Source organism: Hemibagrus wyckioides, linkage group LG20, assembly GCF_019097595.1.
Source record: "Hemibagrus wyckioides isolate EC202008001 linkage group LG20, SWU_Hwy_1.0, whole genome shotgun sequence".
NCBI classification, from domain to species: domain Eukaryota; kingdom Metazoa; phylum Chordata; class Actinopteri; order Siluriformes; family Bagridae; genus Hemibagrus; species Hemibagrus wyckioides.
Genome location: NC_080729.1, coordinates 13,826,885 through 13,844,972, shown reverse-complemented (window position 1 = coordinate 13,844,972; position 18,088 = coordinate 13,826,885). Strand labels below are relative to the sequence as shown.

Genomic DNA, 18,088 nt, shown 5'->3' with positions numbered 1-18,088 from the left:
ACCCCAAGCATCCAAGGATGGGATATGTGAAGAAAGAATTTCTCTGCACTGTAATGTATATGTGACAAATAAAGGCTTCTATCCTTTGTTCTGGTGGGGGAGTTGTGTTAGCTTAGTGGTTAAAGTGTTAGACTAGTGACTGGAAGGTTATGAGGCTGGGCCCTGAGCAAGGCCCTTAACCCTTAATTGCTCAGTTGTATAAAAAACAAGATAAGCTGTAAGTTGCTCTAGATAAGGGCATTTTCTATTACCGTGTATCTAACATTTCTATAAATACAGCCTGTGCATATACATAAAAACGAAACTGATTAATATAGTAAACTGTATTGCACCTGTAAATAGAGCAATAACTAAAATATACATTAACAATGCCCCTAATGCAGCACTACTCTTACTGACAGCACAGTAAAGCACAATGCATTTGCATAAAACTACTTTAATCACCTTATATATATATATATATATATATACCTCAAGACAAGACTACCAAAATATCTTTCTGCTAATTTTTTCCAGATGTCATGAATGTTAACAATGTTTTTTAGCGACACTACACTAAGGCAGATTTCTGTTTACCCACCAGGCAAGCCAACAGATTTTATCGCTGACATTTGCTCTGAAGCTACAGGGTGCTGGCTTAATACATTTTTTATAGAAATCCAGACTTAAGCATAATAATGTGAGTTCAGTACAACCTAGAAAACTTTTTACACAAAGCATACTGGTTGTTCGTTTAATAATTCCACAGACGAGCACTGATAAAATATGATGTAAATATTTGCTTTCAGATCTTCATGACATATCTGTTTAAATGCCAAATGTCATAACACTGCCTCCTACAAATTAAGTCTGGAGATAGAGAAAGACTAAGACTTTTGTCTTTTATTTCTCAAACTATTTTTCTGTAGGCCTTATGAGTTGTGTTGCAGGAATGGACAAATGCATTATATTGCTTAATACACCAATTAAAGGTCCTTCTCGGTTCCATGGTTTAGTAGGCTATATAATAAAGTATATGCTAGTTAAGTGCATTGATACAGACAACGACAAAAGAATTCAATCAAGTATCATATATTGTTTGAATCCCCTATAAAAAAAATATCCAGCTTTATACAATCGAAATCTATGAGGGATGCAAACTTTTTCACTGGACTGTAGCTTTCCCTGAGGGAGACAGTAATGGCAGTCATGCATTGTACCTCTTCCAAGTCCATTTCATCAGGGCTCTTCAGATGCCGGTTTCCTCCTCGTCCTCTTTTCAGTGGAACCACCACCACATAGATATTCCTGTGAGTACAGAGAGACAGCAGTGCAGTGTGAGCCAGCTTGTCAAGCTTCTCATTAACTAGGCTTACAGCAGAGAATTGGAGTCTGCTAATGAATGTTTTCAGCACCGAACTCCCCGAGGAGCTGCCGATAGTAATGGCAGGGTCCACACCGGCCACTGGCGCATACAGGTGAATTTAATAATCACTCAACACAGCAATTTATCATTGGTCAGTCCTGGGGGGGGGGGACTCTAACCCATGCAATTCTATGGCCTGAGGAACAGGAGTGCAGGATGAGATGTGTGTGTGTGTGTGTAGTGTATGAGGTGGCCATTCTCTGAGGTTTGGGTTGCAGATGAAAATGCTGCTGCAGCATGTTTTGTTTTTTTTTCTTCTGCAGTGTGACTGGGAGCTTCACAAGACAGACAACTGAGCAATACAAACTGACTGGGAGACTGAATTATTAACAAAGTAAGAAAGAGGAAGAAATCCGTACGTGTGTGTGTGTGTGTGTGTGTGTGTGTATGTGTGGAGAAGCTGGACTGGATATATGTAAGTGGATGTGTGATTGAATATCACTGTGTGTGTGTGTGTGTTAGAGTGTGTAATGGAGATGTGTTTGTACACATGCGGTTATGTGTAATTTTGAAATGTAAATCAAGTGCAACCAGGCCATAATTATACTGTCATTTGATCCGTAGGTCAGTGCTGTGAAAATGACATTCATTATATAATTATCTTCTGTACTCTACTCGCCTCTTGCTTATTTGTCTGATTATGGATAATCCTTGAACGTAACTTTGCCCTGCTATGAACTCGTATTACGATTTCTGGATTTTCTTCCATAAAACATACGCAGAGTCTGTGCACTTGATACAAAATAATAAACCCAATACAAATCTCTTAAAAACATTCAATCGTAGCTCTCTGTTTTCCTCTAAGCCCAAGGAAAGGTTTCTAACATTGCTAAAGTCTATAAATTACAAGAAAAAATTTCCTGAGAGGTTTTTTGGTGATGATGTGGTTTAAGCTGTGGAAGTCTGGGTATTTATTTTTAGTACAGAAAGATAGCAAGAGGTTGAGTGTAATAAAGGAGTTATACAGTATACTGCAAGGTGAAATTCTCCTTCTTATAAAGTTTCTGCCTGTCAGGTGATGACGGAGCGATTAGAAGGATCTGATATGAGCTAATATTAATGTTAGCTCTGTCATCAAGTTAAAGGCAGTTAATGCTACGCGTGCTCGTCTCTTTTCACACTGATTAGAATGCGAACCGAGTTTCTTGTTCCGCGATTTAATCCAATAATCTACAGCTGTTTAAAGCAATTTGTGGAAATTAGGGTTCTGAACTGGTAACAAGACTCATTTATGCGCTCAAGGAGAGCGGAGAACAGCCCATGGAGTCTGAACCCACGGAATTATCATCGCAGCACATATTGTGAGGATCAGAACTGGAACATGGAGCAATGGAAGAAGATTGTCTGGTCTGGATAAATCATGTGAACAAAGATCAAGTACTGGAGGTAGTTGTATCTTTCAGCAGGATTACGTGCCCCACGTGTTCTCCACTCACCTAACATTGTTCCTGGTGTCCAGTGAGGGAAGTATGATGGTGATGGTGGTCTCAGTGTCGCGGCTGTGGTCGATCTCGGGCCGATTGATGACCATGGGAGGTGAGGTTTTAGCATGGATGCGGTGTCTCAGGCCACCCAGGTTGCCCTCAGGACTGGTGATTTTAAAATCATAGCTGGTGTCAGGCATCAGGTTGGGGATCACGGCCTTCCTCAATCGAGCATCCACCTCCATCTTCTGACGGTTGTACTCCACCTGAGAAGGCGTTTAAACCATATTCTCATCATCCGCCTTTTTGAAATAATAATAATAATGATAATCAAAGAGATGCTATAAGAGAGTTAATATAACAAAAGGTTGTAGCTGATTTGTCATAACCACCAAACAGAGCAGTGATAAGATGTTCAATCCCACACTTTGGTGTACATGGTTAGATGGAAGGAAGTGGTTGGACTACTGCTCAGAAAGATTGTGAGTTTAAATCCTAGGTCCACCAAGTTGTCACTGCTGGACCTCCTAAGCAAGGTCCTTAACCCTCAGTTGTATGAAATGAAATAAACTGTACATTGCTCTGGATAAGAGCGTCTTCCAAATGCCAGAAATGTAATGCATGTGATCTATGTGTGACTCAGCTAAGTTTGAGGTTCAGAGGCACTAATTAGACTGAAACTGTACAATATATTGGCTTTTCAGTGCTGACATAAAATAAGCTCACAATATGCAATGAGCCTTTAAACAATTTTTATTTTGTGCTTTGGGAGCATTCTGAAAATTATAGAGGTTCTAGACAGATGTGTGTGTGTGTGTGTGTGTGTGGGAGTGTGTGTTTTCTGGCATTTTTTAAATGGTCAGGCTAATGCAAGCTTGACACAGCATGACTTCACATGCTTTAGTCCAGGGATCTTATCCACAAAGGCCAGTGTGGGTGCAGGTCCAGAGCAACGCCTGATTCCTCCTGTTTAATTAGTTGATCTTGGACTCGTGAGGTCTGCTTGGTTAGAATGAAAACCTGCCCCCGCACCAGCCCTTACCAGATACGACTGCACACCCCTGGTTTAATTCATTGCATGTTATATGAGAATATACACAATATTTTTTTAATTTCATTGTCTGTACCGCTTATCCGATCTATCCTCGGGTCACGGGGATCTCAGGTGTCATCGGGCATCAAGGCAGGATGCAGGGCACACACACACACACACACACACTCATTCACACACTAAGGGCAATTTTAGAGACTCCAATCAGCCTAGTAGCATGTCTTTGGACTGTGGGAGGAACCCAGAGCACCCGGAGGAAACCCACCAAGAACACACAGTGAGCGGGAGCGAGAATCGAACCCAGGATGCTGCAGGTATGAGGCGAATGTGCTATTTCAAAATTTCTAATTTTATCCACATCATGCAGTCCTTTGTCAGATTTTCTGAATCTTTACAATGTCCTAATGTAACATTCAGCATTATACAGTACAGAACAGAGCATTGCAAGATCTTAAATAAACATTAATTCTTAAATAAACATTAATTCTCTGTGAGCTTGAAGAAAATCTCTAAAGGACATTTTCCGCTAAGCAGTTTAAAGAACATATTTTCATCACTTAACTGCTCTAATCATGGCTCATACCATAAAAAGCTGTAATGTTTTTATTCCCTGTCGTATTTATTCTAGAGTCAATAGATACAAATTGCTTGAAACTAATGCAGAATTAAGCATATAACAGTTCCCTGTTTACATTGCTCTTGCTTGGTTTCTTAAGCTTTACTCAAGAAAAATAAAAGTTTCTGTCTTGCCTTATACATAGAGTACATACTATTAGCTGTGGAACTGCTAAACCTCTCAAAGTAAATGTTTTCGTGTCTACGCCATTTGACATTTTTGGCGACACTCACGGTAAAGCGGTAGGGGGAACTGCTTTCCGGAAACTCCCACGTCAGCAATACGCTCGTCTTGGTTGCCAGATTCACCGAGAAGTTCCTGGGCACGTCTGTCGAAACACACAAGAACAGTCATCCCATTTTTAAGAATCCTGATTACTAATCAAAAGGCGACACGTTTGAATTAAATGCAGAGGCAATATCGGAGCACAGAGCATCAGGGTGGTGTGTGGGCTCCTTCTTGCTGTTCCTTTCATCAGCAGAAGGCTGTGTGCAGGGAATTCTGGGAAAGAGAGAAGGTGTGAGCGTGACGATAACATTTGGCCGGTTATGAAGGGCCGCATATGTCACCGTGGCACTGTTCCAGAGAGAGCTGGCCTAGATTCCTGTGTTCCTCATGAAGAGCACAGAGATGGACATGGACATTCAGAGAGTGAGAACTTATAATGTCAGTGAAATGAACCGGATTTTTTTGTGCCACATAACAAACTGGAGTGGGAATGAAGGGGAGATGAAAGGAAATCAAATTACTGAATTAACAAATACGAAGGAGCGCAAAAGCTTTCCGCGACTTACCGTTTAATACACGGCTGTTATATCCACTTACCTCTGCAATCAACACCCACACGACTTACTGACTTTTACCTGTGTGCTTGTGAGCATATCAATCTCACGGTCTCTGCTCCGTTCAAGTGAGGGCAACGTTAATTGCATTGCTGGGTTGAAAGAGTTGAAAGCAGAGGAGGTGCAGGTGGTTCTTCCGGGCTAACATTTGCTTTTGTGAGCGTGAATCCTTACATCGTCCACCATACAGCTTGGGGATGGCGTCGGTTCCTGGATATTTCTTGCTCCTCCGTAATCCAGCGGCATCCAAGAGAAGTGCAGTGAACAATGGGTAGGAAGGTTCCCATGGCCCCTCCCTTGCAGTACCCAGTGTGCCCCCTGGTGGATGGGAAAATCAAAGAAAACAAAGAATTGCGTTTGCAATGAAAACAAACTCATCGCAATCCTCACATACAACCCTCCTCTGCTACATGCCAGAGAAGAGAGTTCCCGTTAAAATGTTACGGGCATTTCTGCCCTCTCTGCTGGAAAAAATGCTATTGCGAGTGACTCACAGAAGAAAATTTTTATAATGCTGCATCCTCCTGTGAGTATGGAAAAGATTGCGTGCCGGATCGAAAAGCAATCAGTGAAAAAAAATAAGATGAAATGCCATACACACACACACACACACACACACACAATTGCTTTTCATTCGGGACATGTGGCGACACTGCAATGCAAACATGTCACACTGAAAAGCAAAATTCTCCAGTGCTGTACTCTTGTGTTGCTTGGTCTCTTCAGTGAAAAACATTCAGCAGGGGATTGCTTTTTTGAGCATTAAATGTGAATGCAATGTGAATGGGATTAAAGTTTGAAAGCAATCCACACCATCTGCATCGCATTTCACTGCGCGATTCCACGACCGACAAGCAATCACATCGGTACGGAAAGAAAAAGAAGAAAGAAAAAAAAAACTGGCGAAATGCAATACACACATTGCCTTGCTTTTCATAAGTCACATAAAGAAAGCAATGTGATCAGCTGTGTGTGTGTGTGTATGTGTGTGTGTGTGTGTGAGGGATATATATGCATACATTCAAACCCAACTGGGAATTACTGCCTAGATTTAAAAATATATTTTTTTCCTTCCTGGCTTAATAACGCTTTAGTTTTCATTCCTGCATTCATTTCCAGTCATACATTTATCCTCAAGGTTGCAGTGGACCCAGAGCCTAGGCATACGAGGCATAAATAAACCCTGAAGGGGATGCTGATCCATCCCATGCACATCACACACTCATTCACATCTGATCCTTTGTTTTTAGTTAAAGAAAAAAATATCCACATTATTGCTTTAAGGAAAAATAGATAGCAGAGCTGTTAGTTAGGGGCGGAGCTCACTGAGAAGCTTACAGAAAATCAGACATGAAGTAAACAGCCAGATCCTTTCGCACAGCAATACTGTAAGGTACAGCAGGTATAAATACAATTATATGAATGTGATATATCCAGAAATCCACATGTGGCTGTGCAACTGCCGTCCATGCAAAGACCTTGGAGAGGATTATAGACGTGTGTGCAACAGAGGAACTAATACTGACAGTCTAGGAGTCCTTACGAAATAATCAAAAGCCAATTTCCTGTGTGCGCTTGCTCTAGTGCCTCTGGATGAGATTTCAGCAGCTGTTCAGGTTGTGTACTCTATTTCATATATCGTTCTGCTGCCTTCTGAATTAAAGAAACTCCAAGTAAAGTTTCATGCATTCCTGTTTCCTGCCACACATACAAAATGGCTGAAACACATGCAACATGTGAAACACACACACACACACACTCTCTCTCTCTCTCTTAGTGGCATTAACTCTCTCACACTCACACTGTAGACAGTCTGCGCTATATTACTACGTAGGTGGTGACAGGTCCCAAGCTTCCTAAGACCATTTCCTATAACACATTCATAACACATACATGCCTAGTGTCTGCATTAGAGCTCACTGAGCCGGGCATGCTGTCACGCTATTTTAGCAACATAATATTCACTCCATAGTCAGAGAGAGTCTTTGTCCTAAAATCCCAGCTTTGTGTTATTTTGTTAAGGTTTCATATGACTGATGTATTCATTTTTGCTTCATCTATCTATATCGGTATCCGTATTTGGATCTAATCCAGAGGGATCAATATAAATTCAAATTATACTCTGAATGTTTATAATTCTATAAAGCTACTTTAAGAGAATATGCATGAAAATAAAATTTAATTGAATAGAATTATAGCTGAAATGGGCATTATTTATTTATTTTTATTTTTAATTTTATTTATTATTTTTTTTAAATTAAATCAGGAATACTGGAACATTCTGCAAAAGAGGTCAAAAATACCAGAACTGTCAGCATATGGTCCAAAAATCTTTGACATCTCCTCCACCTCTGTTAGTGTAGTGCTACATGTATGAAAGGCAATTTTTAATATCTTGCTCATACAGTTATTACTTTTAAGATATTTTCAGGTCTTGATTTCTGATTTCCCAACATAGAAACAAGCTAGGCTAATTTAAACCAGCATGACCCTGACCAGGCGGTTGATAAAGATGTAGTGACTGCTGCATGGGGTGAGCACCATATACGCTTTTATGTTAATGAATGCGGTCGTTGCATTTCGTGCAACCTTCATATCTTATCTCCGTCATGCATGAAAGTAAAAAGCTTATGCAAATTTTTTGTTGTGTCCTACCGGGTACCGCTAGTCTCAGCCAAGTCAAATGAACACATTTTTTAAAAAACAAAAAAATAAACTAATTTAAAAAAAACCCTAATTAATTTATAATTAATGAATAATTAAAATTAATAAAAAATAATAGAATAGAAATTTATAATGCTCCAGCTGTACTTTCATCCATTTCTACTTTTTAAACTTATCTGTTTATTCAGAAAAATGAATTTATATTCAGTTTCATCTAGTTTATTTCTAGTTTTTGTTGTTTTGCTGCTTTATAGATTACCACATTTAAAGGTTTCTCGCTTTCTAGAGCATCGATTCACCTACCATTATATGTGTCTGGCACAAGTGAAGAGTTGCTGTTTTATTTTAAAGGGACAGTCCAGGATCCCTCTACTGCTAATTACACTGATCAGGCATAACATTATGACTACCTCCCTAATATTGCTTTGGTCCTCCTTTTGCTGGCAAAACAGCCCTGACCCGTCATGCACTGTGTATTCTGAAACCTTTCTATCAGAACTAGCATTAACTTCTTCAGCAATATTTGTCTGTTGGATCGGATCACATGGACCAACCTTCACTTCCCACGTGCCTTCGCCACCCACGACCCTGTCGCCGGTTCTACACTGGACCAGTGGTCTTCCTTGGACCACTTTTGATAGATGCTGACCACTGCAGACCGGGAGAGCTGAAGAGCTGCAGTTTTGGAGATGCTCTGATCCAGTGGTCTAGCCATCACAATTTGGCCCTTGTCAAACTCGCTCAAATCCTTACACTTGTCCATATTTCCTGCTTCTAACACATCAACTTTGAGGACAAAATGTTCACTTGCTGCCTAATATATCCCACCCACTAACAGGTGAGGAGATAATCAGTGTTATTCACTTCACCTCTCAGTGCTCATAATGTTATGCCTGATCGGTGTATAAAAATATCTGCTTTTCGCATCTACTCTGCTGTAACTGTGTAAGCTTTATAAATCGGCTTTTTAGACAATAAGATGCACAAGCACTGGTCTGATTTCAAGGTTGGAAAAACTGTAGATAAATGCCTGAAACTATGAAAAACTCGATCCCTTGTACAGAACACACATTTGGAAGATATGAATATAGTTACTATTTAAAAACATATTCAAAATACTATAGTGATTATAAATATGAAAAACTGCAGCTTAAATCATCCACACAAGCATTTCATTAACAACGAAATGTGGAACGTTGGGAAAAAAAAGACTGAGCCGAGTTTCTGTGTGTCAGCTGACAATCAGTATTAGACTGGAGCAATGGGGTGGGGTGTACAGTACAGACACGTGTGTAGAGGGAGAACTCGCTTTAATGAGCTTCACACCGATAGTCCGATGAGTGCTGCCTCAGGTCGATCTGCCTCAGCGTTGAGACAGCATATTCACAAGCAAGTGCAGAGCCTCTGTGAGGAGATTTCATAACCAGGTTTATGCAACACACACACATGTACACACAAACATACACACACATGCATACACATTCAGTCAGATGCAGAAGTGCTGACATACTGTTACCTTTTGTGAGGAAATAGTGGTTCGGTGGTTAATTATCTAAACCCCACACCAAACATATGAGCCAAGTTTAATTAAAGTTAAATTATTCCAACTTTTTACCAAAGCTCACTCCGGGGCATTACCGGGATTAGCTCCAGAATGAAGCGGCTACTGATGATGAATAAAATGAATGAAAGATTTCCAAGAGTTTTTAAGCTGACTTCCAACCTTGACTTCCTGTTCACTGGGGTGTGAATGTGATGTCACCAAATCCTCTAATTATTCATCAACATGAGGAAGGTTAGAAAATACACCAATGCAATAAGACCAAAATGTGCAGTAAAGAAAAAGAATAAAAAAAACAACACAGCTCCACTCCTGCAAAAGCAGATCTCTTCTAGTGTTACTGCAATAATTAAGAAGAGACCAGAGCTGTAATGAATCTGCCTGGAAGAGGATACCAGTGTATTTTGTACCCCTACGCACAGAAAGGAGGATGTTTAGAGGCAAAAAAAAAAAAAAGCATTAGAGCATTACAATTCCTAATTCGGAGAAGATGCTAGCATTTTCGAGGTCACCGAATCTCAATTACGGACCACACGATTTGGTGTGCTTTGCTTATAAGGAAAGCTTTTTCTTTGACATGACCACTGGTGTAAGCACCTACTGAAATTTGTAGTAGAACTGGGTTCTGTGGTCAGCTGGGAGCATTTTCTGGCAACGCTGGCCATTATTATGTATAGTGGATCAGGATGGATTTTTCCTCCAAATGCCCCTGCACCTAGAGCCTTTACACTGATCTCTATATTCTCCAGTCTCATCAAGCATCAATGTTCCAATAATTATGACACACTTGCTTTATTTGAGACTTTTCATATTCTCACAATAAATCTACTTGAATGAAAGGTTTAGATTTCTCTCCTTTCTTAAGTGGAGGCTTAACTAATTAAGCACAGACATTTTGTTTCACAACCTTATTCACCCGTCTTTACCAAGGGCGCCAATAATCCCGAATCGCAGTTCCGCCTCCCCTTATGTGCCTGCCATACTCACATATTCTGCCGCATCATGCGTTTTTCACTAACACAGTGCCAGCAGGAAGAAAGGGAAGAAAAAAAAATACACAGGGTGAAGGAGAGAGAGAGAGAGAGAAACAGAGAGCGAGCGATGGATGGATGGAGGGGGAGGGAGGGAGGCAGGGAGGGGGGGTGAAAAGTATGAGTCAGGAACAGGGGGAGCGTAGGAGTGAAGGGAAAAGAGAGTGAGGGAGGGAGTGAACGAGTGAACGAGCAAGCAATTTTCTGAAAAGGTAGAATGGACAGCCTGCTGGAAGAGCAAGAACAGTTTGAAGGCTAACAAGCAGAGAGGGAAAGTGACAGAAAGAAAGAGCCATTCATTCTCACTCTTACTTTAAGTGTGTATTTCACTGGAGTGGATTTGGGGGGGGGGGTCGGGAGAATCTGTGTGGCTTTTGTCATTCAGTCTGGTCATCTAAAGCTTTAATGAATAGAGGGGACATGACAAAAAGACGAAAAATATAGAAAATGTTTTCTAGAATCTCAGCTAATAAGCTCATTTGGCTGATAACTTTCATCTAAAGCAAATCAGACAGGATGCAACTGACCAGGTGAGGGTCTGGATCAAGGACCTTCACAACATCCTGATGTTTATCTTGACTTGACGTGGATCTGTAATAATTATGTATTGTGCTGCTGCCTGGTGTGTGTGTGTGTGTGTGTGTATTAAAAGGAATAAATTGTGAAAGTGTATGAAAGTCAATGGGTGTCACTGAAACGTGACTGGAATCTCTTTCATTAAAATTTGGCCGATGTAAAACAGTAAAATAATTATTTTGCTTCATAATTAATCATCTGTAAAGAGTGACTGATTTAACACTATTCTTTCACCTTGTTAATCTCAGATTTCAACACTAATTACACATTTAACGTACTACTAATGAAGTCTGATCAAGTATTATAAACAAATAATGGAGTCAAATGCCTCAAATGCTATGCATTACATGTTCAGTCTTTTCCATATCATGTCTGTATCACTTTTCCAATCTATCCTCGGGTCACAGGGAGCCTGTGCCTACCTCAGGCGTCATTGGGCGTCAAGGCAGGATACACCCTGGATGGAGTGCCAAAGTATCGCAGGGTACACACACACACTACGGGCAATTTATTGACTCCAAGCAGCCTAGAAGAATGTCTTTAGACTGTGGGAGGAAACCGGAGCACCCGGAGGAAACCCACCAAGCACGGGGAGGACATGCAAACTCCACACACACACAGTGAGCGGGAGCGAGACTCGAACCCAGGACGCTAGAGAGAAGAGTATTATTTCTTTTAGAAACTGTTCGTTCCCCACATATGACCAGATTTCTATTAGTGTCATAAAAAGGAATAGTTTTCGGAGAAAAAAAAAAATAGACATTAATTTAATGACCTGTGGTGCCACTCAACACTATATCAAAGTCAAACAAACTGTAAAAGCTGTAAAGTAAACCATTTGGACTGTTTTATATCGCAGCCTGGTCAAGCACAGCATGAAACCAACACAAATTCTTTCAGTTTCAGACAGCATACAGACTTTATCCTTACAGTGCTAACAGCTGAAATAAACACTTCATGCTATTTTTTTTTGATCATGAAGAACTGGATCAAACTCACCCGGACATCATATACTTCATGACAATATACAAACATAAGAGTAACTCTAAAACTACATCATTTTTCACTCAAACTCTCACTCTCTCTCTCTCTATTTAAAAATCTTAATAAAGTATCAAAAACTCAGATTTCCATACTTCATGCTCGTGTGTGTATGCTAAATATGTAATATGAAGAGAAAAGCACATTCCTGAGCATAGTGACACTCACAAAAGATAACGTTCCAGACAGCTTGGAGCAGAAAATGAATAATAAAGGCTAGGAAGATATTTTGACTCACTACTACACCAGTACAGATCTTTTAAACCGATCAGGCATAACATTATGAGCAATGACAGGTGAAGTGAACCGGAGACAGGGTCATGGACAGCCAAGGCTCATTGATGCACGTGGATAGCAAAAGCTGGCCCGTGTGATCTGATCCAACAGACGAGCTACACAGTGCATGACGGGTCAGGGCTGTTTTGGCAGCAAAAGGCGAGGACCAACACAATTTTAGGCAGGTGGTCATAATGTTATGCCTGGTCGGTGTATAATATCAATAATAAGATGTGAGCGTTGGATCGTTTGTCAGCTGACGCATATATTTGCGCCTTATTCTCTATGCGCAGATCCGTCTTCTGCTTACATGGCTCTTTTGTTTTGCCATAACTGACTGCCTAGTTTTACCTGTCTTCATTTATGGCTTACATTCTTAGTTTTCATGCCCATGCCAATGATATAAAAGGTGTGTTTTTACAGAATTTTCTAAATGGTCTTTAAAACTTTTCTCTGACTGAGTGACCTAGCATGAAGATGTTGTTGACAGAGACTCACTAACGGCTAAAGGGTGTCTGCTAAATGCTGTAAACGTATTAAAAATAAGCTACTTAAACTCAACAGTATAAAAAAAAACCTACAAGCGGCATGGTGAGATGACTTCACCTGGCAATCGTCCAGCATCACAAGTCTGAAGCACACCAGCCTGGCAGACTCCCTGTTCTCCTACATCTGGTAACCATAGATCTGCCCTTTCTGTTACCCTGGCAACGCCAAATCGCAACACCGGCCTGATGGCGGTGAAGATGAGCATCCGTACCTCCAGCTGTGAGGGCACTGCCCCACGCAAATACACACACACACACATCTGAGCTCAGTCACACAGCGGTCACAAAATAGCAAGTGATTTCCGACACCATACAGACACACAGGACCTCTCAGCAGGTCTGTGGTGAAAATCAACCCTGTGATAAAGTGCACTACTTTGAAGTTTTGTATTAGGGGTTTTCACCTCTGCACACACAACAGCTGCAGCACAGATTTAATCACTACGACTGCAATAAGGCTGAGAAAATGATCACAAAGCAGCCATAGCAACACTGAAGGAAAAACACTGAACACTGAAAAATATGGAAATAAGTGAGGCTGGGGCTGATTTCTTTCTACCTCAGAGTGTGGATTAATGCAGCCTACAGCATCGGTCACTGTCATGTCTGGTGATTAAATTATCCATTGTTAAAGATAAGCAGGTTCAGGTGATCAACAAAACAAGACACACAAGAACACAACACACTAAGAGCAATACCTTACAATGAACTATAGTTTGTGGTGTATATTTGGAGTGTATATACTGTATATTTATATTGAGGTTTTGGGCATTAGTCCTAAATGATAACACTGTGTGCTTGAAGTGAACATGTTGGTATTTTTTAAAATATTTCAGAATAATTCTGTTCTAAAAATGTTGCTGAAACAATGATCCTTGATCATACATAATGCTTTATTAAATAACTCATTTCAAGCAAATGACTCCAGTATGGTATGCATCATTTAGTGCCCTAATCTCCAGAGTAATGTATATAATGCTAGGTTTAAAGCATAATGAAATGAAGTGTATGAATATATCTGCTGCAGCTTTGTTTCAGGGTAAAAATACAAACCACAGCACCAACCCTGCAGTCAAAGGCACTAAGAGCCTTACGTCACTTTCACACATCTATTTATGTAGCACACTCCTTCCTCTGACAACGTGCCCCCTCCTCGTACACACACACACACACACACACACACACACACGCTTTCTCCTACACACTCATGCTCACATAGTATCCATGCAGAGGAGCAGGCTTGTATCATCTCCGTCTCTTAGCAATTAGCAGTTTGCCTCTCGGGCTCCCATGATACGCGGTCTCCGGTGCAGGAGGAGATGGGATCGTCTCCACAGGGTCTAGTACTTTGTGTGCATGTCAACCGCAGGCACCATATCATGAGCACTCAGAGTTCTTAAGTCTTTTTACTCAGTAGCATACAGAAGTGAATCTATGAATCTCCTAATATCTGTGGCAACAGTGTTTGTGAATCTAATACAAAACCCACCTTGACTTTATCTCTGTGTAATATGTCATTTTCAATGATTTCTTTAACAGTGAGGTTCATCAACAATTAATGCTACAAAATCAATTTTAAAGGTTTTTAAGTTTTCTTCTTTTATATTATTATTATTATTATTATTAAAAATGAATTAGATTTTTTTCTCACATCTCTCTCAGAGCACAGGGGCTGTTATTTTCACATTCTTGCACCCTTTTACATGAATCCAACTATAAAATTGATTTTAAATATAAGTGAAACAAGCTGAACATGTGTATTGTGATTTTAAACAACGCACCATGTTTATTAGATTAAGATAGATTCAGAGACACTAAAATGCCAAAGGTTTGTGGACGCCTGACCATCACACCCATATTTAGGTCTTAAGCCCATAAGTTGGAAGCACATTGTAGGATGTCTTGTCTCAAATTTTCATCACTGGAAACTAAGTGGCTCGAAAATTTCAACATGACAACGCCCCTGTGCACAAAGCAAGCTCCATAAAGACACAGCTTGCCAAGGATGGTGTAAAAGAACTCGAGTGTCCAGCACAGAGCTCTGATTTCAACCCCACTGAGCACCTTTGGGATGAATTGACTGCACGCCAGGCCTGTTTTTGTCCAGCATCAGTGCCTGATCTCACTAATACTCTTTTGGCTGAATGAGCAAATCCCTGCATCCACGTTCCAAAATCTTGTAGAAAGCCTTCCTGGGAGAATGTTAGTACTATAATCTATAGTATTATAGCAGAAAGCGGAACTAAATCTGTAATGACATCTTCAAAAAGCATATATGGGCGTTACGGTCAACTTTTGGGTAATATGGTAGAATATGAGTATATCTGAACAAGGTTTAATCATCCACTGAAGAGGCTTCGATTTAGGACCATGGAACCTGAAGAATCCGAAGCATCCAAATCCACAAAGAAATGGTTGAATAACTACAAAATGAAGCTTCCTAAAATGTCTGATTGCTTCCGTCTTATTAAGCATTGCAGAAGACTCAGTGCTGCTATGTTGGGAAAAGGAGGTTGCAAAGTACGAACTAATGACTCTTATTAAGCAAATTAACCACAACACGATTTTTTCTTCTTTACCAAAGATGCCAATGATTTAGAGGCTAAAAAAAGTTGACCCTGTTGGAATTTAGTTGTCGATTAAATTATTTATTGTGAAAGCTTGTCTATGAATAAAATAATTAGCCTCATATTGCTTTGTGAATTCACCATGCTTAAGGGTATTAAAAAAGGATGGAGTTTCTACACTGAGCGCTCATTTAAAGGTTTATCAATGAGATGTTTCAACATGACGGCTGGTTCTGGTTCTTCTGATTCGTACTATATTTATACATAAAAGTGGCAATTCCAGGGCCTGAACTCTACTCTGTAATCACCGCCACATTGAAGCAGTAACCTTCCCAGATTCCTGATCAACATCTGATTCATTTTAAAAGCATAAGATTCGTCTCACCGGCCGCGAGTCTGGTGGCGTGCCTTTAGCCGATCGAGAATGTGGTAAAGGAAGCGCACTTTACCAAGCATGAGATGAAAGCACTGAGCGGCCGAGGGTCCTGAGTGGGCCGAGAGAATTGAAACCGAATATAGAGAGGGTGGAGTGGTGCAAAGAAAGAGAAATTCAATGAATAAGAAAAACACGTCTCAGGAAATGTAATAACGCAATATCAGATGGCGGAGATGAGATACTGGAGAAGATTTCATGTCCCCAAGATGACAAACAAATCAATAAACCTAATTATGGGCACCAAATTCAATTTGGCTCAGAACTTAATAGATAAATGAGTTGAGCGAAACAAACGATGAGGTGATGAAGCAAAAATAATATTAATACCGTTTGTTAATGGAGCTAGGAAGAATAATACAAAGCAATGTTTATCTGAGAAACCTGGGAAACGGTCGAGCTCCCGATGACCAGAGAAGCATATTGAACCGGAATGGACAACCTAATTAACGGGAAAGTGAGTGTGTAATGGATAGCTGTCACCTGTCACCCCTCATTCTGTTGCAGCACAAAAAGAGATTGATGGATGGGTGGATGGGCATCTGGCCTGAGGGGAGAAACAGATCAGGCTTCCCATCCAGATGGTGACAGTTTACGGTGAGTGAAACGAAGCCTCGTGCTGCAGCCTGAGACCAATACGTGTCATTTCATTTATAATCCATCAAGGGTTATTAAAAAGATGCTTCAAAATTTTTTTCTTTAAAGGATTATTAGATCCTCCTGAGCATATGCCACAAATCAACTCTAATTAGCTTTCTTGTTTAGTTAGATAATGAAGAGAGCAAGAATATATATCAGTTCTTGTTGGGCTCGGGAAATGTCGGTCATAGGGCTAGTTGTGACTCAGACAGAGAGATAGATAGACAGATATATATATATATATATATATATATATATATATATATATATAGATAGATAGATAGATAGATAGATAGATAGATAGATAGATAGATAGATAGATAGATAGATAGATAGATAGATAGATAGATAGATAGATAGACAGTCTGAGACATGACAGTAATGCGCACAGTGAAAAAAGGAAAGCTGACAATCTAAAACAGTAGACTGAAAAATTGACTTTGCCCTTCCTCAGGGAAAACCGCACCATAGGCACTATGAAAAAAATCACCGTGTTAATCTATTCTATTCCATTCCATTCAGCAGCAAGCGTGCTCTGATTACACTGACTGCACCGACAGCTATTAGAAATGTTAATGCATTGGAGTAGTGTAGTGTGTATAAATGTGCTCCACCAGAACACTCCCGTATTAGAGGAGATGTGACCCGGTGATGCGGGGTGTGTCGTGTGTATCTGCCCTGCTTTGGCTTCGGGAAAACCCAGATTAGGTGGAGAGATCCGTAACCGGAAAGGCTGTGACACCTCTTCCATGGGTAATTCCATCAAGGATTACAGAGCAACAAATACAGAGCCAATATACTGTAAATCTTTAATATGACACAGTTCACCTGGCATCGATCCAGTGTAGCACTATACAGTAATGAGCTTAATGAATCCAAACAAGTGCTGATGTCCAACATGGATAGAAAATCATCCGTTAAGTCTAATCATAGATTCAAATCCGGACTACACATTGATCCAGACTGCCAGGTAAATATAAACGATATACTGGACATACATCCTGCTTGTTCTGGAGAACTGATTAGTTTAGATTATAAATTTCTTATTAAATGTCCTCTATTTGTTCTATGTTCCACGTTAATATCTAACTGATTTAGAACCCAGATGTCTCCTCCATTTATCTTCAGTGCTTGCAACACTTTCATTTACTTTTTCAATTTTTGCCTCTAGTAGACACATTAGGTGTGAATACAGGTCTGAAGGCAGACCTACGTGACCGTGCTCGTAAGCCGACTTCCACGTTAGCGTCGACGCATACACACAACGTTAAACTCGTCGGTGATAATATGCATTACACTTACGCTTTTTTAAACAATAATGGCTGTCCGCCAATTACTCTTCCCCTCCTTGAAATCGTTTGTGAACTCTGTGCTGCCACGCCACATAGAATGACACTAATAGATGGCATTAGTG

At 40.2% G+C, this 18,088-nt stretch overlaps 1 protein-coding gene across 7 annotated transcripts in view; it reads right to left on the bottom strand.

Moving 5' to 3' along the window:
- The window catches only part of ptprsb (protein tyrosine phosphatase receptor type Sb), a 166,736-nt gene that overhangs the window by 26,552 nt on the left and 122,096 nt on the right, over positions 1 to 18,088 (bottom strand). For all 7 annotated transcript variants that reach the window (XM_058418955.1, XM_058418957.1, XM_058418954.1 and 4 more), the window contains 3 exons: positions 4,730 to 4,824; positions 2,842 to 3,095; positions 1,200 to 1,287 (listed from right to left, as the gene is read on the bottom strand). In XM_058418955.1, coding sequence (XP_058274938.1) covers positions 1,200 to 1,287; positions 2,842 to 3,095; positions 4,730 to 4,824 — 437 coding nt within the window. The remainder of the gene's footprint in view (positions 1 to 1,199; positions 1,288 to 2,841; positions 3,096 to 4,729; positions 4,825 to 18,088) is intronic.